This window comes from Eptesicus fuscus, chromosome 17 (genome assembly GCF_027574615.1).
Source record: "Eptesicus fuscus isolate TK198812 chromosome 17, DD_ASM_mEF_20220401, whole genome shotgun sequence".
Taxonomy (NCBI): domain Eukaryota; kingdom Metazoa; phylum Chordata; class Mammalia; order Chiroptera; family Vespertilionidae; genus Eptesicus; species Eptesicus fuscus.
In genome coordinates this window covers 25118911-25141395 of record NC_072489.1, presented here as the reverse complement: position 1 = coordinate 25141395, position 22485 = coordinate 25118911, and the positions used below count along the sequence as shown (strand labels likewise).

At 35.7% G+C, this 22485-nt stretch overlaps 1 protein-coding gene across 1 annotated transcript in view; it reads right to left on the bottom strand.

Moving 5' to 3' along the window:
* Window positions 1-327: 327 nt before the first annotated feature.
* Window positions 328-22485, bottom strand: part of RTKN2 (rhotekin 2) — a 64858-nt gene continuing 42700 nt past the window's right edge. The window contains exons 8-12 of the mRNA XM_054729010.1: window positions 20889-20995; window positions 19851-19982; window positions 7233-7395; window positions 2224-2331; window positions 328-1010 (exon numbers count right to left, since the gene is read on the bottom strand). Of these exons, the coding sequence (XP_054584985.1) occupies window positions 475-1010; window positions 2224-2331; window positions 7233-7395; window positions 19851-19982; window positions 20889-20995 (1046 nt within the window). The 3' untranslated portion in view covers window positions 328-474. The remainder of the gene's footprint in view (window positions 1011-2223; window positions 2332-7232; window positions 7396-19850; window positions 19983-20888; window positions 20996-22485) is intronic.

Sequence of the window (22485 nt, the reverse complement as noted above, 5' to 3'; positions counted from 1 at the left end):
AGAATGCTAAGAAGAAATTTCCTTGGGTGGATTCTATAATTTGTGGTTTGAATAAAACTTTTGAAAAATTCCATTAGTATTAAAATTCTCACAATGAGAATATGGTTCATATTTAACCATTTTAAATTACTAGACAGTCTCTCCCCAAAGAAAATTTAATGCTTTCTTCTGCCTAGTTCTTGTTCACTGCCTGGTATTAATTTAGGAATAAATTAACCCTTCCAACAATTAGGATATTGTCTAGAGAGTGCCTCTTGCATTCTGCTGGGGAAAATCACTTATATTCTCAATATCAGAATAAAAGAGAAGTGCATTTCTTCATTATAAAACATTTTATACCTAATAGCTTATTCATTATTGATTTAAACCACCATCTTAATTACCTACATAATTTCATATTACTCCATCTACAGCGCTTCTGAATCAAACCTCACAGTTACACATTTTGTTAATGTTTTATACATTAAGGATTTTCTATACTTGAGCCTGCAACCAGGATCTAGGGTCCAAAATGTCTTTGATAGATTTCTGCCTTGGAGGTGGCACTGGCTTTGCTTCAAAACTGGTTTTAGAGTCTGTGCTTTCCCCATCAGTGAAACTGTTTTTCCAGGCAGGAAGAAGTTTTCGAGGAGCAGCCATTGGTTTCTGCAAGGGATGCATTAGGGTTGATAATTTGGTATCCAAAGAAGAGGTCTGAGATACACTGGTTTTCCCCCCGTTTTCCTTAACCAATTGCTCTGTGTTGCTCTGTGTTTTGAAGCTGAAAGGAGCTTTATCAGAAGGAGGAAGGGGAGCCCGTCTCTTTTTCCCTTTTCCGTCAGGTAACTGCTTGCTTTCAGGAGATAGTATCTTTTTCTGGATGACCACGTGATGGTTACCATCAAAGAGTGTGGCCCAAGGAGGTGGTGAGGGTTCTTCATGCTGACCAATAAGGAACTCTCCATTTGTCTCTTCAATTTTTTTTTGTATTATGTCAGTTACACTTTCAAGTTTTATAGGTGAATCAATACCTGTAACAATTTTAAGAAAAAAATACATGGGAAAAATTCAAAACAGATACTTTAACTGAGTAAGTTATTTTCCAAACCAATATGCTATCTATAATAGCCATCAAAAACAGATTAGGATAGCAAGTGGTTTTTAAAAAATCATTTACTTGTAAAAATAACCATTATCAACAGAACCAAATGGGAGATCATGCACTATGCACGGCACACACATGTGCACACATGTATACACATGTATATGTATATGCATATATAAATACATGTATTCCTAAGTAAATGAGTAATGTCCAGCTTACAAAGGAATAGAGTTACATCAGAATTTTTTTTTCAATTACTTTCCTGGATTTAAAATCTATTCTGACTTCTAGGTAATAGTGGATTCCATTTTTATAAAAGACTGATATGTAAACTGGGACAAATACAATGGAGTCTTTCCTTTAGACCAGCAGGTCTCTTTAATAGAGTAAAAATCCAAACTCAAAAACCCAGAGAAACAGAGTGAAGCCCTGAAACCATTTTGGTGATAAGAATGGTGGGTGAAATTTTCCCTGGTTAAAAAAAAAAAGAACAGAGATAAATGTGTAAACTTAAATATCATTTTTAATCTAACATTTTCAAGTACATGTGCGTACAGGGACATTGGGGACAAAAAAGACTAGAATTTAATCTTGACTTGTACTTATTCACAACACTGTTCACCAAGGCAATCCTACGAAGATAATACCCTTCAAAGTATGAGAAAATGAAATATTATTGAGTCTAAAAATTTTAAATTTTCCAAAGTATTAAATTTCACCAATTTTATTTGCCCGATACAAAAGCTTCCATTTATTAACATTCATTTATCAACACTATTTTAAAACAAATTTAATACAAAAAATTACTGAACATTATATTTTACAATCTGCAACTTCACATTTTCAGAATTTTTATCAGCTACTCAGCTAACATTTATTTTAGTGCACCTTCATCCCATTTTGAAACCTTAACATTTTTGTTTGTTAAGCATTCAAACTACAAAAAAATGTGTATTCATTAATTTTGTATTAATTCATCTATTAAACATGAGTTCTTTAGTCTATAATCATAGTCTTTTTCATTCATTTTCATTGTGCCCTGAAAATTTAGCATTTTAATGTCAATAGAATAAGCTGCTTGAATATGGACAATGTTGTTTTTGTTAGCCTGCAGCTTAGAAAAGACAATCCCCACTTACTCAGATCATGGTAGACTGAGGTCGCCTCTTTTGTCAAGAACAAAGGTGGTTTCCGTGGTGACATAATCTCAATTTTCATAAGTTCTTCACAACAATGCTTCCATTGGCCTAAGAAAGACAGAAAAGGCAGGCTAATTTAAAGTATAAATGTGAAGTAGTATATTTCATTTTTAATAGATAGCAACACATTTTTGCTTTGAAAATAAAGCATTATCTTAAGAAAGCCACAAAAATATATTATTACCCATAATTTTAAAGTCCAAGTCTAGGCATAAAAGTTACCTATTTTACAAATAAAGTTCTATGCCCAGATGTTAAGCTAAGATCTCTAGGCTATTAAGTACTGCACTACTTCACGAAATGGTCAATAACTAAAATTTCTATTTATGGCAAAAGTTTATACAAACTCTTTTCTTTTAAATATTAAATAAAAATGTCCAGTAAATTAAGACAGTTGAAAGATAAAAAATCAAATGAAATACAGTTCTAAGAGGAAGTAGGAAAAAAGGAATAGTGGTTCACAAAAATGATTTCAACTTTGAGAATTCTAATTAAATAAAAATTGGTTATTTAACAATTACCTCTTCAAGGCGATTATTGTGCTTTTAAAAAATCATGCAACTCTAGAAAAACAATGAATTTTCATTTAAATAAAAGGTATACAAAAGCTATTACTATAAAAACAGAACACTCAAAATTCTAACAGAATCTAATTTATTTTAGGAAGGACACTTTAAATAAAGCCATTAGGCATTCAGAATAATAATAATAAAAAAAAACCACACACCTCTTGAATAAGTTATTTCAAATTAAGTTAAACTTTAAAAGTGTGGACAACATTAATTTTTCTTTTATTGTGTTTTACTATTTTCATCTTAAAATTCTCAGATTTATTTCTTCTGAGTGGATATAAAAAACCTTAAGCTTTATATATTTATTGTGCACCTGCAAGTTGGATAACAACTGTGTAAGAAAGTATGTGTCTATATATTCGTATTATACAAGTTTAAGTTATTGAGGTTCACCATTCTTAAATTCTTACATCAGTAGAAAAGTAAATGTAATACACATGTGCCTTTTTAGACTGATTTATGATCTGTATTTCTTTTCATTTTAATATATTCTCAATCTCCATATTCAATACCCATCTGAGTTATTTTCCATGGCTTAAAAATTAAAGACATTTCATGTTTAGTCAAATTAGCTATTCATTTCTGTTGTTTTAAGTCTGTCATAGCAATATGGTAATATATGCATAAATTTTAAATCCATCACCTTAAATAGTTAAGCAACATGAAAACCTTTCAGTATGTTTTATTATAATGCTAAATACAGAATATCATAAAAATTTCAAAATAACTCACATAGCAACTCATAAAGGGAATAAAATCTTGAGTTTGAGGCTTCAAAGGTTGCCCTGCAGAATTTAAATCTAGTAGGATCTGAGATCTGATAACTTATTCCTCCCCTCCACTTCCTTTTTTAGATAAATATATAAAAGCCAGCTTTTCCTTCTTGAGGGCAGGAAAAAAGGCCATATCTAATGGAAAAATAATGAAACACTTTAAACTAGCAAACATTTCTCTGTCAAATCTTACACAAATTATAAAGTGCAGTATTTTCTCTATATTGATAGATGAAAGCTTTTGATGGTTAAACTGGTAGCAGAATACTAATCATGCTGAAAATTGGAATATAAAGCCACATTATCCCATGTGTTACTGAAATGTGAGGTACAAAAAGATGGTATGTTCATTGGTCAAGACTTTACAACTGAAACATTTTACCAGTGAATAAATTAGTATGCACAGTTACACATGCTGCCAATATGCTAACACAAAAATAAAGACCCAGTATAAAATATTAAATGAATGTTTTATTCACATAAAATCTGTATATTGAAGATGTTTCCCACACTATTTATTGTTATAATAGTCCCACTCAATGTAATCTGTTATGTTAAGCTGCTTATGTAACTCAATATTCATATTATTAAATATTAAAAAAATTATTTTTGACCTACTATTCCTAGCTCTACCCTTTTTGATCATCCAAGACAAGTAGCATTCCTCTTTTACATGTTTGTTAGCTTTCAAATATTAAAAATTAACTATTACACATAATAGCTATGAATAGTACCAGGTGGGTACTGGAAATATCTTTGTAAAGTATATGATTGTCTGACTACTGTTCTGTATACCTGAAACTAATACAAAATAATACTGAATGTAAACTATAATTTTAAAAATGATTAAAATAATTATATGGGAAAAGAATTTAAAATTAACTATTCCATCCCCTTTGCCTCCCAACCTCCACTCAAGAGTGTTCTACAGGCTAAGCACAACTAGTTCCATTAACGCTTTCTTATGATTTCTAATATATTACTCTTCTAATTTTCTACTCTTAAATGGAGTCAAATTATTGAAAATGGCTCTAAATGTTAAATTACTCTTTATTTTGCCCTGGATATCTATTCTCTACTTTGTTCTACACACATTATTTCTCCTATAATCACAAGAGGCTATACTTATCACTTGGGAGGTAAAAATTTTAAAGTTCAAGTCAATCTTTAGGATAGTATAAACACTTCCATCTTTGCTTCCTATCTCTATACACAATGAATTCCAAAGTACAAATGTAATATAGTTTATACTTTAAAAATCAGATTGGCAGATTTTACCCCCCAAACATTATGTACTAAATAGCCAGACCTGAGAACCTTGCTGTCATCACTTTCTTGTTACTTTGAGAGTACAAAAACGCCAGGAGATTCTTATCCCTATAATTTTTAGCATGATAAATTATTTTACACTATCTGGAGAATGAAAACATGAGATCATCTAGTAGAAGTTGATATCCAAACTATATAATATTCTGGAATTTTCATTTTCTTTTACATTTTCTCCCTGTTTTTATGTATATAAAAATTATAAAATACCAGAATCATTTTCTAAAAATAATATAGTGTTTTGTAAGACAGATTCTCTAAATTATAGCATTTAGGGAAGCAGTTAAAATTTTAGCTGTGATTAGCAAACAAAAGGAAGTTGTTATTCTTTAGGCAACACACCTATGATAGCTGAAATTTTAAAAGAAAGAAATGTAGTGCACGCTGATAAGCATGGAACAAATATTTAAACATCTACTGAATGCTGAGGGATAGTACTTAAGGAAAAAAAAGTCCTGAAGAATCCAAGAAGGCCATGGAGAAGTCCTTCCTCTGATTTCCTGTGGCAAACTAGAAACCTCTTCAGACTCAATTTTCTCATCTTTAGAGCAGAGGGAAATAATTTCTACATCACTGAGATGTTATGAGAAATAAATGAAGCCATATGGTATGTGGAAGGTAATCAAATTTAGTTCCCCTTTTGCCTCCTTCCTCACCATTGCTATAGTACTTGACCAGGCCATGGATCAGACTAGGCTTATGAAACTTAATCTAAGGACTGCAGATATTAACTCTTTTATGGAGTTCCCCCAAAGAGCCTGTAAGAAGTCCTAAAATGTCTCTAAGTATGATTTCTAGGAAGTAACTACTATTATTTGCAAATGGCTCTACTTTGTAATTCTATAGAAAAGCATTCTAAAGATGTAAAATACTGTTTGAATCTAACTGTAGGCTTAATTTGATTAGAAATAGCCTTTATCAATAGTCTACATTTTCAATATCCAATTTCAGTATTTTCCTGCTGATAAAATTCCTCTTGAAATTGAGACAATTAGAGCCTCACATATTTTATATAGTGGAACTATATTACATTACTATCACATTGTTTTATAATCCATGCCATTGAACTGTATTATTGAAACTGAAAAACAATATCTACGATTTTAAAAAATCTCTTTTGGATGATGTCCAAGATGATATTATAAGAAATCTGGAGTTAACAGGAGGTTACAGGAAAATGAGTCTCCTAAACATTTCAATATTTTAGGATCATCACTATCTTAGAGAAGTTTTTTATTCCTCAGATGGCTTCTTATCAACAGGAATGGATCTTGAGAATATCATGCTAAGTGAAGTAAGTCAGAAAAAGTTAAGAACAATATTGATTTCACTCATATGTGGGATTAAAATTGAAAGCAAAAAATGTACCCTGGATGGGGAGAGAGGGAGGCTCAGTTGGTTGAGGTTGTCTCATACATCAAATTGTAGAGGGTTCAATTCCGGTCAGGGCACTCACATATCCAGGTTGTGGGTTCAGTCTCTGATCAGGGTGCGTATAGGAGGCAACCCATCGATGTTTCTCTCTCACATAGATCTCTCTCCCCCCCGCCCAGAATAAAGGGGGGAAAAAGCCTATTTAAAATATTTTTAAAAAATGAACAAACAAGAAAGACAACACAGACACAGATATCAGTATGTTGGTTACCAGTGGAAAGAGGAGTGAGTGGGTGGGTAGTAAAGGGTAAATGGAGTCAAACATATGGTGATGGAAGAAGATTTAACTTTGGGTGGTGGGCACACAAAGCAATATACAGATGATGTATCAGAACTGTACACTTGAAACCTATATAATTGTATTCATCAATAAAAACAAAACGTATTTGTATAGAAGTATATCTTCAATGAAAATCATCTAGTTCCCACTTTCTAAAATACGAAATTGTCTTAACGTGAAAAAAAAAGTCAAAATGTCTTCAATGCATAGTGTGACTTCATTCTTGTAAGAAACTATTTAAAATCATCATTTGTATTCATCAAGTTGAGTTTTGAATAATTTAATAATTAAAATATAGACTTCTTAAAAAAAAAGTAAAAGGTAGTGATACTAGATTCAAAGGTACACTGTTACTATACTATAGTCAGTCAGGCACTGGGGAAAGGTTAAGAGAAAAAAAGCATCATTGTACTGGAGATATACTATCATATTATTCAAGAACATAAAAAATTTCTTGATGCAAACTATAAGGTTATAATATGTATAATTTTAATATTTATATTGCTGTCTGTATCCTTTTAGGTTACATGAATATACTACCAGAAAATCCAAACATCTACTTACTGAGATCAAAGAAATGCTGCCAGAAGGCTTCCATCCACTTCTGAAGATCTTCTTTATTGTCAGCTGCAAAAATATGAGCTACAGCCTGTCCAGCAACAGGGTTGATGACAGAGAAATTATAAATTCTTTTCTTGGTATTCTCCATTGCCCGAATTCTGGTCTCCTAAAAATTAAGAAAAAAATTGATGTTTTACAAGAGACTATTTTTGTGATGATCAAATAAATGTTTTATTGCTTAACTACTGTATTCACACCAAATACAATTATAATGTTATTGCCAATCATTTAAAATATGTAAATTTGAGAATTTTCAATACTAAAATTCAAATATAGAGGATTTATAAAAATGCTTTATATGAAAAATACTGAGCAATGTTTCAAAGTATACTACATATAGTACTTATGTTAAATTACATGAGATTAAAACAAAACCTATTTTGCCCTTTCAGTTTAAGTAGGAGTTTGCTATCTTTTATATACATCTTAAAATCTGAAATGAAATAAGTACAGTATGTCATAATGGTAGGGTGAATTATATTAACTATATTTTCAACAGCAATAAAATAGAATCAGTAAAGTATGTTTCCTATTCGAATATTCATGCGTAATATATAGTGTTATCAGTCAAAGCAATAAAACCATAACTTAGTGTTTACTGTAGCCAAACAGTTAGGCTTCCCACATTAACATTTATTTCATATGTAACATTCATTTACAAACCTCATAGCCAAAGATCCATAAAGTAATATCATTCTCATAATGGTAAAAATTATTTTTCAAGTGTTAAATGCAAGACTCTAGTACAAAGGCAATAGTTTCATTCATTTTGATAGTCTAAACTGTTTTTCTGAGTGTTACTATGCATCACATTGTGGTGTTTATTGTATTTACATACAGAAGAGAAGTTTATTCCCCAAGTCATACACTGGCATTGCTATGCCACGTGACAAGCTTGCAACTACATTCAGTTTCCAAGGAATCTTAGCGGGAAACATCTGGAATAGAACTATCTATTATGCTAAGATAGGGATTTGGCTGCCTGAGCATATCCATTAGAAATATATGTGAGCCACATATATAAGATTTTCTTCTAATCATATTTAATAAGAGAAAACAAATCTGGTGAAAATAATTATGTAATAACTAGAGACTGGTGCACATGTCCAGGAGCCCTTGGGGGATGTCCAACTGCTGGCTTAGGCCCACTCCCCGAGGATCAGGCCTAGGCTGGCAGTCGGACATCCCTCTCGCAGTCCGGGAGCCCTCACTTACTACTGCCTTGCCTGCTCGCTACTCCTTATCGCTAAGCTCACTGCTCCTTAGCGTTGCCACGGAGGCCAAAGAGGCTCCTGCAACTGCCGCTGCGCTCACCAGCTGAGCCCAGCTTCTGGCTTAGCGGCACTCCCCCTGTGGGAGCGCACTAACCACCAGGGGGCAGCTCCTGCATTGAGCGTCTGCCCCCTGGTGGTCAGTGCGCATCATAGCAACCAGTAGTTCTGATCATTTTGCTGTAATGGTCACTTAGGCTTTTATTATATAGATTATTACATTATTTTAAAGTAGTGTACCGTATTTTCCGGCGTATAAGTATACTGGGCATGTAAGATTTTCCTGGGTTAAAAAGTCGTTTTATACGCCAGAAAATACGGTAGTCCAATATATCTAATCCATTATATCTAATCCCATCAATATAGTCCAATATATCGTATTTTCCAGCATATAAAACGACTTTTTAACCCAGGAAAACCTTATACGCCCAGTCGTCTTATATGTCGGAAAGTACAGTATTTTATGTAACCCAACATATCCAGAATATTAACATACTAGAGGCCTGTTGCACAAAGATTTGTGCAATAGGCCTTCCTTCCCCTGGCTGCCGGTACTGGCTTTCCTATGGCACCCAGGACCCAGGCCTTCGCTCCGGCCACAGCGAGGCTTGGCTTCTCCTTTCCAGCCGCAGCAGAGAAGCCAAACCTCTTCAGTCTTCAGTCTTCACTCGGGCCGGAGCCTTCAGTCTTCGCTCCATGCCTGCATATGCAAATTAACCTGCCATCTTTGTTGGGTTAATTTGCATACTCACTCCTGATCGGCTGGTGGGCATCGTGGAGGTACGGCCAATTTGCATATTTCTTTTATTAGTGTAGATAATAGATAAAACCTTATTTGAAATATTTTAGATTCATTTTTCATGCTAAGTCTCCAAACTCTAGTCTATCTTACAGAACATCTCAATTTGGACAGCCGCATTTTAAGAGCCGAACAGCCACTGATGGTTAGTGGTTACTCTACCGGGTATAGCAGTTCTACAGGAATGTGGTTAAGCCTGCTGGAATGTGTGCAGAAGAATATCTGGCTGGCAGTTACAAAAGCTGGTTAAGAATGGGAAGAAATTCTTCACTTTGATGAGTATAGAGTGAAGAGAGACTGTACAGTCACATCAAAACCAACATACTCATATAATAATGTCTATGTGGAAATTACTGAAGGAGCAGACTTAGGAAAAAAACAAATCTATCCATCCCTGAAATATGGGTTTATACATGCAGTTTAACACCACATACTACATAAGTTCTTTCCTGAAGTAATTCTTATTAAAAAATCACATGAGGAAAAATGTATGCTATATAAAGTAGCAACATAACTGAAAATTTGGAACATCACAAATATCATTTTAAACATGTACGAATGTGAGTTCAGAGAATTATAATGGACTTATGGCCAGCATTTTAATTTTATCATAACCAGGTATTTTTATACTCCTATGCATTGGTAATAAATGTTGAGATTTAAATCTTTTAAGTAGTTATTTATAAATATTAAAAAAAAAATGCTGCCCCAAATGGCATCCTTGGAGCCTGAAAATGCATGTACTCAGTCTCTTAAGTATAAAGCTTATTATCATTAGAAGAGAATGACTTAGCTCTAGGAAGAATCTTTGATATGCTTTTTTATCAGATTAAATGAATGCTGACTCAGCAAAGGGTAATGGAGAACCCTTTATTGGTGTTAGTATTTTTTAAAACCCCCAACAATAAAATATAAAATATTCTTGTTGCTGAAATTGTGCTTTCCTCCATCTAAATCCATTTTAATACAAATTTCTGACTACCTCTTGTATGTAGAATAAAACAGATTCAAGTTTTAAGTAAAAGTATTGATTTCTTATAGATGAACTAGAGGCCTGGTGCACAAAATTCGTGCAGCGGGGGGGTCCCCTCAGCCCAGCCTGTACCCTCTCCAATCCGGGAGCCCCTTGGGGGATGTCCAACTGCCAGTTTAGGCCTGATCCTGCAGACATCCTTCTCACAATCTGGGACCACTGGCTCCTAACTGCTCACCTGCCTGATCGCACCTAACTGCCTTCCCCTCTGGCCTGGTCACCCCCAACTGTCCCCCCTGCAGGCATAGTTGCCCCCAAATGCCCCCCCCCTGCCAACCTGGTCACCCCTCTATGCCCCCCGTCTGCTGGCCTGGTCACCCCTCACTGCCTCCCCCCCCGGCTGATCTGGTTGCCCCCAACTGCTTCCCCCCCCCCCCCACGGGCCTGGTTGCAGCCTGCTGGCTCGGCTGTTAGTCGCCCCTCACTAATCCCCCTGCCGGCCTGGTCGCCGCACACAGCCTGTTCAGTCGTCCGTTCGGTTGTTTTAGATGCGATGGTCACTTAGCCTTTCATATATATAGATATGTACATTTTTAAATAATACCATGGTATCTTTTCAAATGAAAATAGTTAAGTAGCAAACCTGATTAAATCATGTATATCCTTCTAAGAGAATATAACACAATAATATGTAAATACTATACACACTTCATTAACCCTGGTAACAATAAATACTATTTTTTTTAAACACAAGATGATTTTAAAAGGTGCTAATGAACTCAAATTAGATCATTTGAATTAAGTTCTATATTTTATCACCCAAATTAATTTAACTAATGGGAGATTTTTAAATAAAAAAGCTGCATGGCAAAGAAAAAGTGATTTTAAAAAGTGTCTGATGTCAGAAAGTTAATGCAAGCTATTTTTCATTGTGGGCAAAGTATAATATTGTTCAGGACTTCACTTCTCAAACAAAGAATAGATTAGAAAACAGAAGGTGACTTTTAGAACTGTTAACATTATGTGCTCACACAATGTAGAGGTAATGGAAGTATCTCCTGTTAGCAGGTATAAAAGGAAAGAAGTTAGGTATTTTTGTCTCCACTATTTCTGCTAAATGACTGAAAGATATTTAATGAATAAGAGAATGATAAAGAAAAAGAACAACTCAGATAATAATAAAAAGTTTTACATCGATAGACTCAGATCCCAGAGATAGTGTCTAATTCAATTCCTTAATTTATAGATGAGGAAACTTATGTTCTGCCCAAGGTCAGAATTTCTTGTCTTGCTTTTGATAATCCCAAACCTTCTAGTTGATTTAGGAGGCTTTATTTGTATTGATTTGAGGATAGACTTGAGATTATTCACTGTGAAATTTTAATCCTCGCTGGCTCGTCTTTTGTCAACCAGCACATATTGAACTACAACCTTCCACAGCCAACCGAAGTCAATAAAAATATAATTTGAGAAACCAATTTTGTAACAAAATATAATTAACTCTGAAGTCAAAGGAAATTTTCTTCTAGGTTGTTCATTATTTTGAATTATAAATATGCTGCATGCTTCAGATCTATGGTGATGGAAAAGTATTAGATCAGGACAGATTTATGAATTTTGACTACATGACTTTAAAAAAAAAAATCTACTATGTACCCAGATTGTGGTCTATAAATACCTTTTCCCACTAAAAAGAATCAGAGCTCTTTAGAGAAATGGCCGATTCCCAGACTGGGTCAGGAAATGTACAGGATGATCCTGGAATATCTTGTCCTACCAGAAATCAAAGATTACTAGGGTTTTATCAAATGGACCAACTTGATGAGGTTCCCAGTAGCCAAAGATGGGACACTCTGTATAGTAATAAGAATAACAATGTTGCTAAAATAAAGATTTAGTCCTTATATATACTCTAATAACAGAGCATATGTTCACAACATATGACAAGGGGTGTTTGAAATATGAAAAGTATAACCATAAATTAAATCAAGTATTAGGTATAATTAGTACTAGTGTGATCCTATCTAATAATAGACAAATATGCAAATTGACCATACCTCCAACACACCCACAAGCCACACCCACCATCCAATCAGAGCGAGTATGCAAAATAACCCAAACCAAGATGGCTACTGCCACAGAGAGCAAGGTTTCCTAGGTAACAGAGGAAGCCAAGCTTTCTGCCAGCCGTTGCAGGCCTAAGCCTCCACTCAAGCTACGAAGTTTCAATTATAGAAGGTAAACAAATTCAAACAAATGGGTGGCGGCAGAATGGAGCTTGAGAGAGCAGGCCAGGGTTGCCGCCGGCAACAGGGGAAGCAAAGCTTTCCGCACACCCTGGCTGGGCCCACCCGCTTAAGGCAACAAAGTTTCAATTATAACCCCAACACAAATGGCTGCCGGCCGGCCTCGGAGGGAGCCCCAGGCTTGGCTCTGCTCCAGGCTACAAAGTTTCAATTGTAGAAGGAAAATAAATTCCAGATACTAGGGCCTCTGCTTGCGTTGCCAGGGGGCATGGCCCGCCTGCAAACCACCACAGGCTCCTCGCTCAGGCCACCCCATGCCCCAAGGGAACCCCACCCTGATCAGGGACACCCTTCAGGGCAAACCAGCTGGCCCCCACCCCTGTACCAGGCCTCTATCCTATCTAATAAAAGAGTAATGTGCAGATTGATCATCACTGCAACACACAATATAGCTGCCCCCATGTGGTCAAAGATCCTGACCCCATTTGGACACAAGATGGCCACCACAAGATGGCCAGCAGGAAAGGGCAGTTGGGAGGCACCCGGCCTGCAAGGGAGGGCAGTTGAGAAGGACCAGGCCTGCAAGGGAGGGCAGTTGGAGGTGATCAACCCTGCAGGAGAGGGCAGTTAGGGGTGACCAGGCCGGCAGAGGAGGGAAGTTGGGGGCAAACAGGCTGGCAGCAGAGTGGTTAGGGGGTGATCAGGCTGGCAGGCAGAAGCGGTTAGGGGCAATCAGGAAGGCAGGCAGGCAAGCAGTTGGGAGCCAGCAGTCCTGGATTGTGAGAGGGATGTCCGACTGCCCGTTTAGGCCTGATCGGGCCTAAACGGGGAGTCGGACATCCCTTGAGGGGTCCCATATTGGCGAGGGTACAGGCTGGGCTGAGGGACAACCCCCCTCTGTGCACGAATTTCATGCACCGGGCCTCTAGTATGATATAATTACTTTCAGTTTATGTCAATGAAATCAGATATAAACTCCTACTAAAAGATAAGGTGGTTGAAAAAAATGATTTTTTGCTATATTTATAAAGGTCAGTATGAATAGTTGATAGGGTTCAGACATTAAGAGGACTAAAATACTTCAAAAAAAATCCCATGTGCTTTATAATAATTTTGCTTGCTAGGATCTATGATAAAAATAATGGTTAAAAGCAAATTCAAGACAGTTTAACAAAGGTCTATCACCCCAAGTAGTGTTATTGACTTGTTTAGTAGAGATTTTATTATTCATTAAAATGAAGTGATGCATAATATTTCAAATCAAGAAAAGACTATTGATCTCAAAGGCCCATACTACTTTTCCATTCCACTCCCCACCCTATTGGCAATGGGTAAAACTCTGGTTAATAAAATGCTTTCTACAATGTATAGGAGATTCAGTGGCTCCAGTTAAGTACCCCTTATTGAGAATGTCTTACTTAACAACATTCAAAGGAAGCTTTTTGAAGTTGAAGCAATCACTTTGAAGTAAATCATCCTTTCAAATTTGGGTTGAAAAGAAGAGGGGAATAGCTTTTAGGCTTTTCTTTCCTTAATGTGACTATTTCCACAGATGGCTCCCTATGAAAATTAATGAACTGACTTAGCCTTACAGGAAATGCCATTTAGAAGGACAAGAATTATAGTTAAAGAACAAATCCTGTGATCAAAATAACAGAACTATTATTAATATACCTTAGCTACTGCAAAATGTATGTTTTCACATAATTTTTAAAGTAGCATTAGGCAAAATTATTATTTTCTAAATCATGAGAGAAGAAAGACAATCAAAAGAAAGGAACTCTGATTTGCATTTAATATTTAACATTATTAAGCATAAAAAGATCTTCGAGACTCAGCATTGGAAATATACTAAAAACTGAAAAAAACATTATCCTTAAAAGTTTTATTTGGTGTTTACCTGACCTACATATCAGAAAATGTCATGCTGACATTTATCAAAGTTTCTGTTTTAATAGCATGTATCCCTTAAACATTTCCAAAGTAAACAAAAACAAAACATGGACCTTATATTTGAAAACCAAGTAATTTAAAACACCGAGTAGATAAAAAGCTGTAAGTTTATTGTAATCTTGGGGACATTCCTTTGCTATTTCTGGAGGGGTACCATCATTCCAACACATATTGCAAATATAATACCAATATGCAATACCCATTATTTACTCTGAAAACTGGCAATTTAAACATTAAACATTTATCCTGTCTTTTCAGGAGGGATTGTAATTCATTCCTACTTGATGAGAAAAAGTCCTCAAAAAGAATACAAAGAATGCCAGCTATTAATGTACAAGGAAGGACAGTATGAGAAAAGCATATGCAATCTGTAAGGTCATGACTCATTCAGGCAAGGGCAATCACAAAGTATCACCTTTTACACTACTTGCTAACTGTAAAGAGGAAAGTTTACCTATATACTGGGGGGCTAGTGGTCACCACCTTAACCCAGCATTGTCAATAAGCAGACCACTTGATATCATGTGTCTCTGAAAAGGATGCTCTATAAAGTATCTGTCATATCCATGAAATATTCTTGTAAAAAATATTTTAAAAGAATCTAATCAAGCCTCTGGACCTAATTTACGATTGAGGGACGACCAAACGACTAAGCAAGCAGGCTGCATGGGGCGACCAGGCTGGCGGGGAGGGGGCAGTTGGGGGCGACCTGGCCAGCATCAGGGGGCAGTTAGGGGCGACCAGGCCGGCAGGTGGGGCAGTTAGGGGCGATCAGGCCGGCACACAGAGGCAGCGAGGGACAATCAGGCTGGCGGCGTGGGGGGTGGGGGGGCAGTTAGGGGTGACCAGGCAGGCAGGCAGGTGAGCAATTAGGAGCCAGCGGTCCAGGATTGTGAGAGGGATGTCCTGGGAATTGGGCCTAAACCGGCAGTAGGACATCCCCCGAGGGGTCCTGGATTGGAGAGGGTGCAGGCTGGGCTGAGGGGACACACCCCTGTGCACAAATTTCATGCACTGGGCCTCTAGTATTTAAATAATCCTAGATTGAAAGTAAAAGCTAAACAAATACTTTGGGGACAATGGGAAAATTTGAGCATGAACTGGATATTAGGTGATAAAAGAAAATTATTGTTAATTTGCCTAGCTGTGATAATGGTATTGTATATATATTTCAAATGGGTCAGAAAAAAAAGTTAAGTAAAGAGGCTTTATAAACTTTCAGCTATAAGATGAATAAGGTCTAAGGATCTATAAAACATGGTGACTATTGTTGACACTATTGTATTGCTGATAATACTACTGTATAATCAAAATTTGCTGAATAGAACTTCACACCAAAAAATATTAAAAACAAAAAACTGTAATGCAATGATTGTAGCAATGATTACACTACAACTGTATATTTGCCAAAATTATCAAAATGCATTTTTTTTTAGTTAAGCAAGATACATATGGTTTATTTCTGTATTTTTCACATTTTTTTCAATATTCTTTTTTAAAATTTATTGTTTAAGGTATTATAAATAGTAGTACTTTTTAAAATTGGTGAATTTTATTTTATGTGTATTCTACCACCATAAAGTTGATTAAAAAATTAGATAAATGTAAAGCAGTTAGCCCCCTTAAAAAAAAAAAGGATAAAGCAAATATGACGAAATGTTAACTGTTGAATCTAGGTGATATACAAATGACCACAAAGGCATTTTCAACTTTTTGGTAAATTTGAGTAATTCTATAAGTTGAGAAAAAATCTAAACTATTTTAAATAGGAGGTATAATTATATAACAGTTGTGTTTTCATAAGTTAACAAATAAATGTCTTGACACAGTTAATATCTGACACACGTAAACAAGGAGACCAGTGGGATTTACTGTTAAGAGTGAAGTTTTCAGGTGAATAGAAGAGTTCAAAGAAAACCTGAGATAGAGGTAGGAACTGAAGAAAGAAAAGTTTCTATAGAGAAAGGGCAGGAATTCGCGCTGGAAAAAAATTAAGATGACAATATTGCAAAACTAGAGAATGGAAGACTTTCCCCATCTGTATAATCTTTGAGATTAGCAAGTACCAGTAAATGATATTAACCTTCCCAAACTTAATCTTACGTCAGAGTTTAATATTCCATTCTCTTTTGTACTTTAGACAAAAGTCACAAACAATGTAAGAGATATCTGTCATCAGTTCTCAGGGTCAAAGATAATCTATGCTGTTCCCAAGTCTAAGGCGAGTTTATACAAATTACTAGATTCATCATTTTCCTGTGAATTTGTAATGGTCAATTGCAGAGCCACCACTGGGATTTCTAAGTATGCTGATTTCAGTCATCTTAATAATGGAGTTGATTGACTAGAGAATCCTATTAGTTGCTAGGTTATCAGCCTTTATTACCACAATTGAAAAAGGTAAATTCAAGTCAGGCCATGTAAACACTGTTAAGCACTTTTCAGGAATTAGACCCTTGCCATCAGACAAGAAAATAAAGATATACTGCCTACAACAATAGAGGAATTCCCTTATAACTGTCCTAACTCAGTTCATCTTGAGGTAGATTGAAGTTTCAGGATCAGAACCTCATTGCAGAGCTAATTTTTACTTTCAAAACTGACTCAGAGTGGGTATGGAGATAGGAATAACTCAAGTTTTGGCTTCCAGATCTAGTCCAGCAATCTATGAGGAAAAGGAAACACAGCCCACAAGTATTTTGTGTTTGTTGTTGTTGTTAATCCTCACCTGAGAACATTTCCTCCACTGATTTTCAAAGCGAGTGGATGGGAGGGGGAAGAGACAGAGCGAGAGAAACATCAATGTGAGAGAGACAGACCAATAGGTTGTCTCCTGATTGCTTCCCACACATGCCCCTACTGGGGCTGGGGATTGAGCCTGACTTTTTTTTCCACCCATTACAAAGAGAGTGAGCTATATAATCTTCCTTATTAGCTAGACAAGTTCTATCTCCTCTGAGTATATTTCTTCACTTGAAAATAGAAACAATATACCTATACAACAGGGCTGACTTCAGCCTTCTCTATCTTAAAGAGCCGTGATAAAGTAAAATAAATACATTGGAGACTATTTTCAAATGAAACAGATGACTTTAAATGTATATGTTTAAATTACATTTTAATTTGGTTTATTATTATCCATATTCTACTATATAACAGATAAGAAAAAAATTCATAGATTTCAATTTTTACTACCTAGCTGACTAAACAGGTTAGACAAAAATCATCTAAAATATATAAGCTAGCCTTGGCCAGTGTGGATCAGTAGGTTGAGCATTGTCCCATGAACTCAGAATTCCCAGTCAGGGCACACACTCAAATTGTGGTCTCGATCCCTAGTAGTGGGCATGTAGAAGGCAGTCAATGAATGTTTCTATCATCAATGTTTCATTCGCTCTCTTCCTCTCACTTCTTCTCTCTCTAGAGTCAATAAAAACATATTTTAAATAATGTAACCTAAATCTAGTGAAATAATTAGTCAAATAATTAGTCAAATGCAAATTTGGGGACTGGCCTGGATTTTTCAAAAATGTCAATGTAATGGAAGACAAAAAGAAAAAAGAAAAAGGCAGCAAGGGCACAATTTAGATGAAAAGGAAACAAACCAAAGACATGGTGACCAGATGCAACTTGTGATCCTTGATGGGGTCTTGGATAAAACAATAAATAAAAATTAGAAAGAACATTTTGAAGATGATTGGGGCAATTTGCTCTATATATTAGATAATAGTATTTTATCAACAATAATTGTCTTGAGTGTGCTAATAATATTATTGTTATTAAGGAAATGTCCTTGTTTTTAGGAGGAATACACTAGAATATCCTAGGGAAAAAATGTTATGCTTTTTGCTACTTACATTGAAATGGTTCAGAAAAAATTTAAACTATTTAGAGAGAAAGCAAATGTGGCAAAATGTTAACAATAGATAAAGAATCTAAGTGAAGGGTACACAGGTGTTCATTATTCTATTCTTTCAACTTTTCTGTATATTTGGAATTTTCAGAAGACTAATAAGGTGAAGAAAAGTGAATGCTGCTTAAACAAAACAAAATAAAAGGTTGGCAAGTAATAAAAATTATATAAATTTTCTAATAATAAAATTGTACTTTCATAAACCTAATTTTCTAAACCAAAATAAACTCACTATGTTGTTATATTGAGGTATATTATTTAATAGCATCACCAATCTTTCCAATACACAAAACAGATATGTTAAGTGGACTTAATTATATAATAAAAGATCTCACTGAAGGATTTCCTTTAAGTAAAAAGCAGTGTAAGTTCTAAAAGTAGGATAGAAAAAGACCATATGTTATTATTGGAAAAGATCATAGAAATTAACTCAAGTCCTTATAAATTAGCAAACCAGTATTTACATGTTTTTCAGGACATACTACTTTACATTTTCCTCCAAAAGAAAATTTAAAAACAAGTGAAATATGCAGAGTTAACAGCTGGGAAGGCTCATATTTTATCATATATTTCAATTTAACCACTCCAAAGGCGAGCAAATTAAAACAACTAGGAAGAATTAAGTAGTCTTTAGAAAGAAAAGCTGACATTCTGCTCTAGAAATGCCATTATACTATTCTCTAGTAGGAATGCTAAAAAGGGGGGCGGGGAGGGACCTCCAATAAACACTAAACTAAGATGATGGAGGAAGATAAATTTAAGATCCTGGGATAAAGAAAGAAAGTTTGGCTTATTGTGGAAAGTTTTCCTATAGATTTATGGATAAAAAGTTTGTTAGTAAATTTTAATTATCTTTGTATCAAACCTGTGTGTGTGTGTGTGTGTATTTGATAGCTTCTCTAGGTGGTGTAGTACTACTTCTTAAATGCAGTGTAAGCACTCACGTATTCTAAATGAACTGTCAGGCTTTCCTGTTCTGACAGAAGGCTGGACAATTGCCTGTCAATCGCACTCCAAAATGTCTTTTTACGGATTCATTTAAATATTAACTAGAGAGAATATCACTGTAACACGAGCTAACAATTTATGTTTATATAATCTCTTAATTAAATAAATTCATGGAAAATTTTAAAATCCTGTTAATGTGGAATTATATTCTCTGCTTTAAAACCTATTTATTGGTATATATTTCCAATAACTATGTTTTCTTAGGAAATATACAGCAATTCCTTCACCGAATTAGCTCTATAATGAAAAGAAAACTAAGATTAATTCCCTTTATAAACTAACCTATTTTTAGCAGTACTTCCCTTTTCTTTATAAGATGGCAACAATATAAACTGTATAGAAATGGACAAACTTCATTAAATGTTATATTTCTATTTTCAAAATAGCATTTTATTTACCTTGTTAATGGGCACTACCAAAGCTGGTTCCACTTTAGCTTCAATTTCTTCTGGAGTGTAAAAACAATGGAGTTTACCTCCTCTCAAAACACAATACAACCTTCTCCAACTAATCAGTCCTTCTAATGTTTGCTGGGGAAAAAATCAAGAAAGAATCAACATTAAAACATAATTTATCATCTTAACTCTAAATTCAACAAAATACTTAAATTATCAAAGTTAAATTAGTTTTAAAAATTTTTTAATGTGATAGTTACCCATTAATTTACTATATAATGAGTTAATGAGAACTAAAGAGTAACTTAACATAAGAGAATAAAGGTCTGGAATTCTCAAAAGCATTAAATAAGCAAAATGGAGGTAATAATTACCACATAACATTTACACACATAAAATGATAAATCAATGAAGTTTTTAAAAAGCTTGTCTATTAAAAATGAGTACTAAGAATTCCACAGCAATTCATCGACTCAGAAAAGTTATAAAAATAACTCGGTATTCAAAATATAATTTTCCCTTACTGTTCTTAGAGCACTGGAAAATGTTGACGACCCTGTAAGAATGCAAATTTTCTTTTCTCTTAATGGAATCTTTTAGAAAACGCTATTGATTCATTGGAGCCCATAATTAATTATTTACTGAATATAAATAACTATGGTTATAAATAAATCAGGAGTAGATGGCACAGAGGCCGCTTTGGAAGCTCAGAGGCCTACACTGTGCCAAAAGCTGTCTGCCAGAAAGGCCTTATGAGAAAGGTGCTGAGCAGTCCTCATCAGCTTCCACAAGGAGTCCTCTGTTGCTGATTATCCTGTTACTGCAATTCACGAAGCAGAGGAACCTGGAGAGGTAGCTCCTTAGCTATCCAAATTGCATTAGACCCTCCCTTCTCATCCCCAGGTCTCCCCTCCCAATTCCCTAGACTATGTCTAATGAGAAAACTGTTTTTAAAAGAAGACTCTAAAAAATACTTCTCAATATTAGGATTAAGATCTAAATTGGAGCTATAATTACTGCAGAATAGTTAAATCCGCTAACCTGCTGATTAAGAAATCCTGCAAATGCATCCTCAGCCATACAAGCTGGCTGGGCAACTAATCGGCAGCACATGTTGCCAAATAAGGGCAGCCAAAATGAAGATTCCTCTATTTAAAAAAGGAGAAAAAGTCAAGTTACAATTTTCTTTCCACAATTTTTTTTTTTTTGGCTTTACATAAGAACATACGTAAAGGTTCATCCTACTCAAATACAAGAACCATCTTTAATGACAAAATCAAATAAGTGATGATATTAAGCTAATAGTTTATAGCATGCTATCATCTGGAATAGACTTGGAACTTTTAGTCTCTTGATCTCTTGTTTGATCTTAAAGTAATTAATCAGCAGAGGTAGTTCAGGGCATATAAGTAAACTCATTTAATATAAAAAATTTTAATAAAGTAATTTTTGTATGTCAAATTCTATTTTTTCTGACTTTCATTATAGTAATTACCAAAGCGAGCCTCTGAATAAAACATTTCAGAGCACAACTTTAATACAATCCTATATAATAATAGGGTAATATGCAAATTGACCCAATTGTGGAACAACAGGTCGCTATGACGCACACTGACCACCAGGGGGCAGATGCTCAACACAGGAGCTGCCCCCTGGTGGTCAGTGCGCTCCCACAGGGGAGCGCTGCTCAGCCACCAGCCGGGCTGACGGTTGGTGAGCGCAGCTGCAGGGGCAGGAGCCTCTCCCGCCTCCCCGGCAGTGCTAAGGATGTCCACTGACAGCTTAAGCCCACTCCCTTCGAGGAACTTCTGGACTGCTAAAGGGCACAGGCTGGGTTGAGGGACACCTCCCCCGTACCCCCCTCCTGGTGCACGGATGTCATGCAGCAGGCCTCTAGTAATTTAATAAACCATTTTGCCTTTTCTCTCCTCCCTCTTATAGTTCAGCTTGGAGCCATTAGGTGGAGTTCACCAAGTTGGGCATCTGTGCTGGGGTGGGAGGTGAAGCTGTGGTGTGCCACAGCTGGGTGACAGAGGACAGGGAGGCTGAGTAAGAGAGCTGCCTGGCACAAGCCTGAATGGGCTGAGGACAGATCACATGGAGCAGAGCCTAGAGGTCAAAGGAGATCTCTGCTCAGGGGATGCCCTGGTGTAGGGAGTCAGACCTGAGTAGAGTGAGAAGGGTATCAGAATCTAAGTAGAGTAAGACAAGTGTGTACATTTGGGGGATGGCCCAGCCATGGGAGTCAGAGTCTGAAGAAGCAATCCACACATTCAATGACCAGAACAGCATGTCAGAACCCAGTAAGAAGGGCATCCGAGCAGAGGGACAGCTGGCCCTGGGTGTCAGAGTACAGGTGCTGAAAAGGGTGTCCACATGGGATGAGGGCGAGAGCAACCAGGCATGGGGAGTTAAAGCCTGAACAGGAAAGAGTGTCCACATGGGCAAGGGGCTGCCCACAAGAAGAAGAAGAAGTAAAGAAGATGAGAAAATGGTTGCTTTCAGGGAGACTGATGAAAGAAGAAAAAAACTTTAAAGATAATAGAAAACAGGTTTCTCACTGTGAGAGAAAGGACTTAAAATATGTGGAATAAACTCTCTGTGATGTTGGATTAGAATTGGATGTACTGGTGTGAAA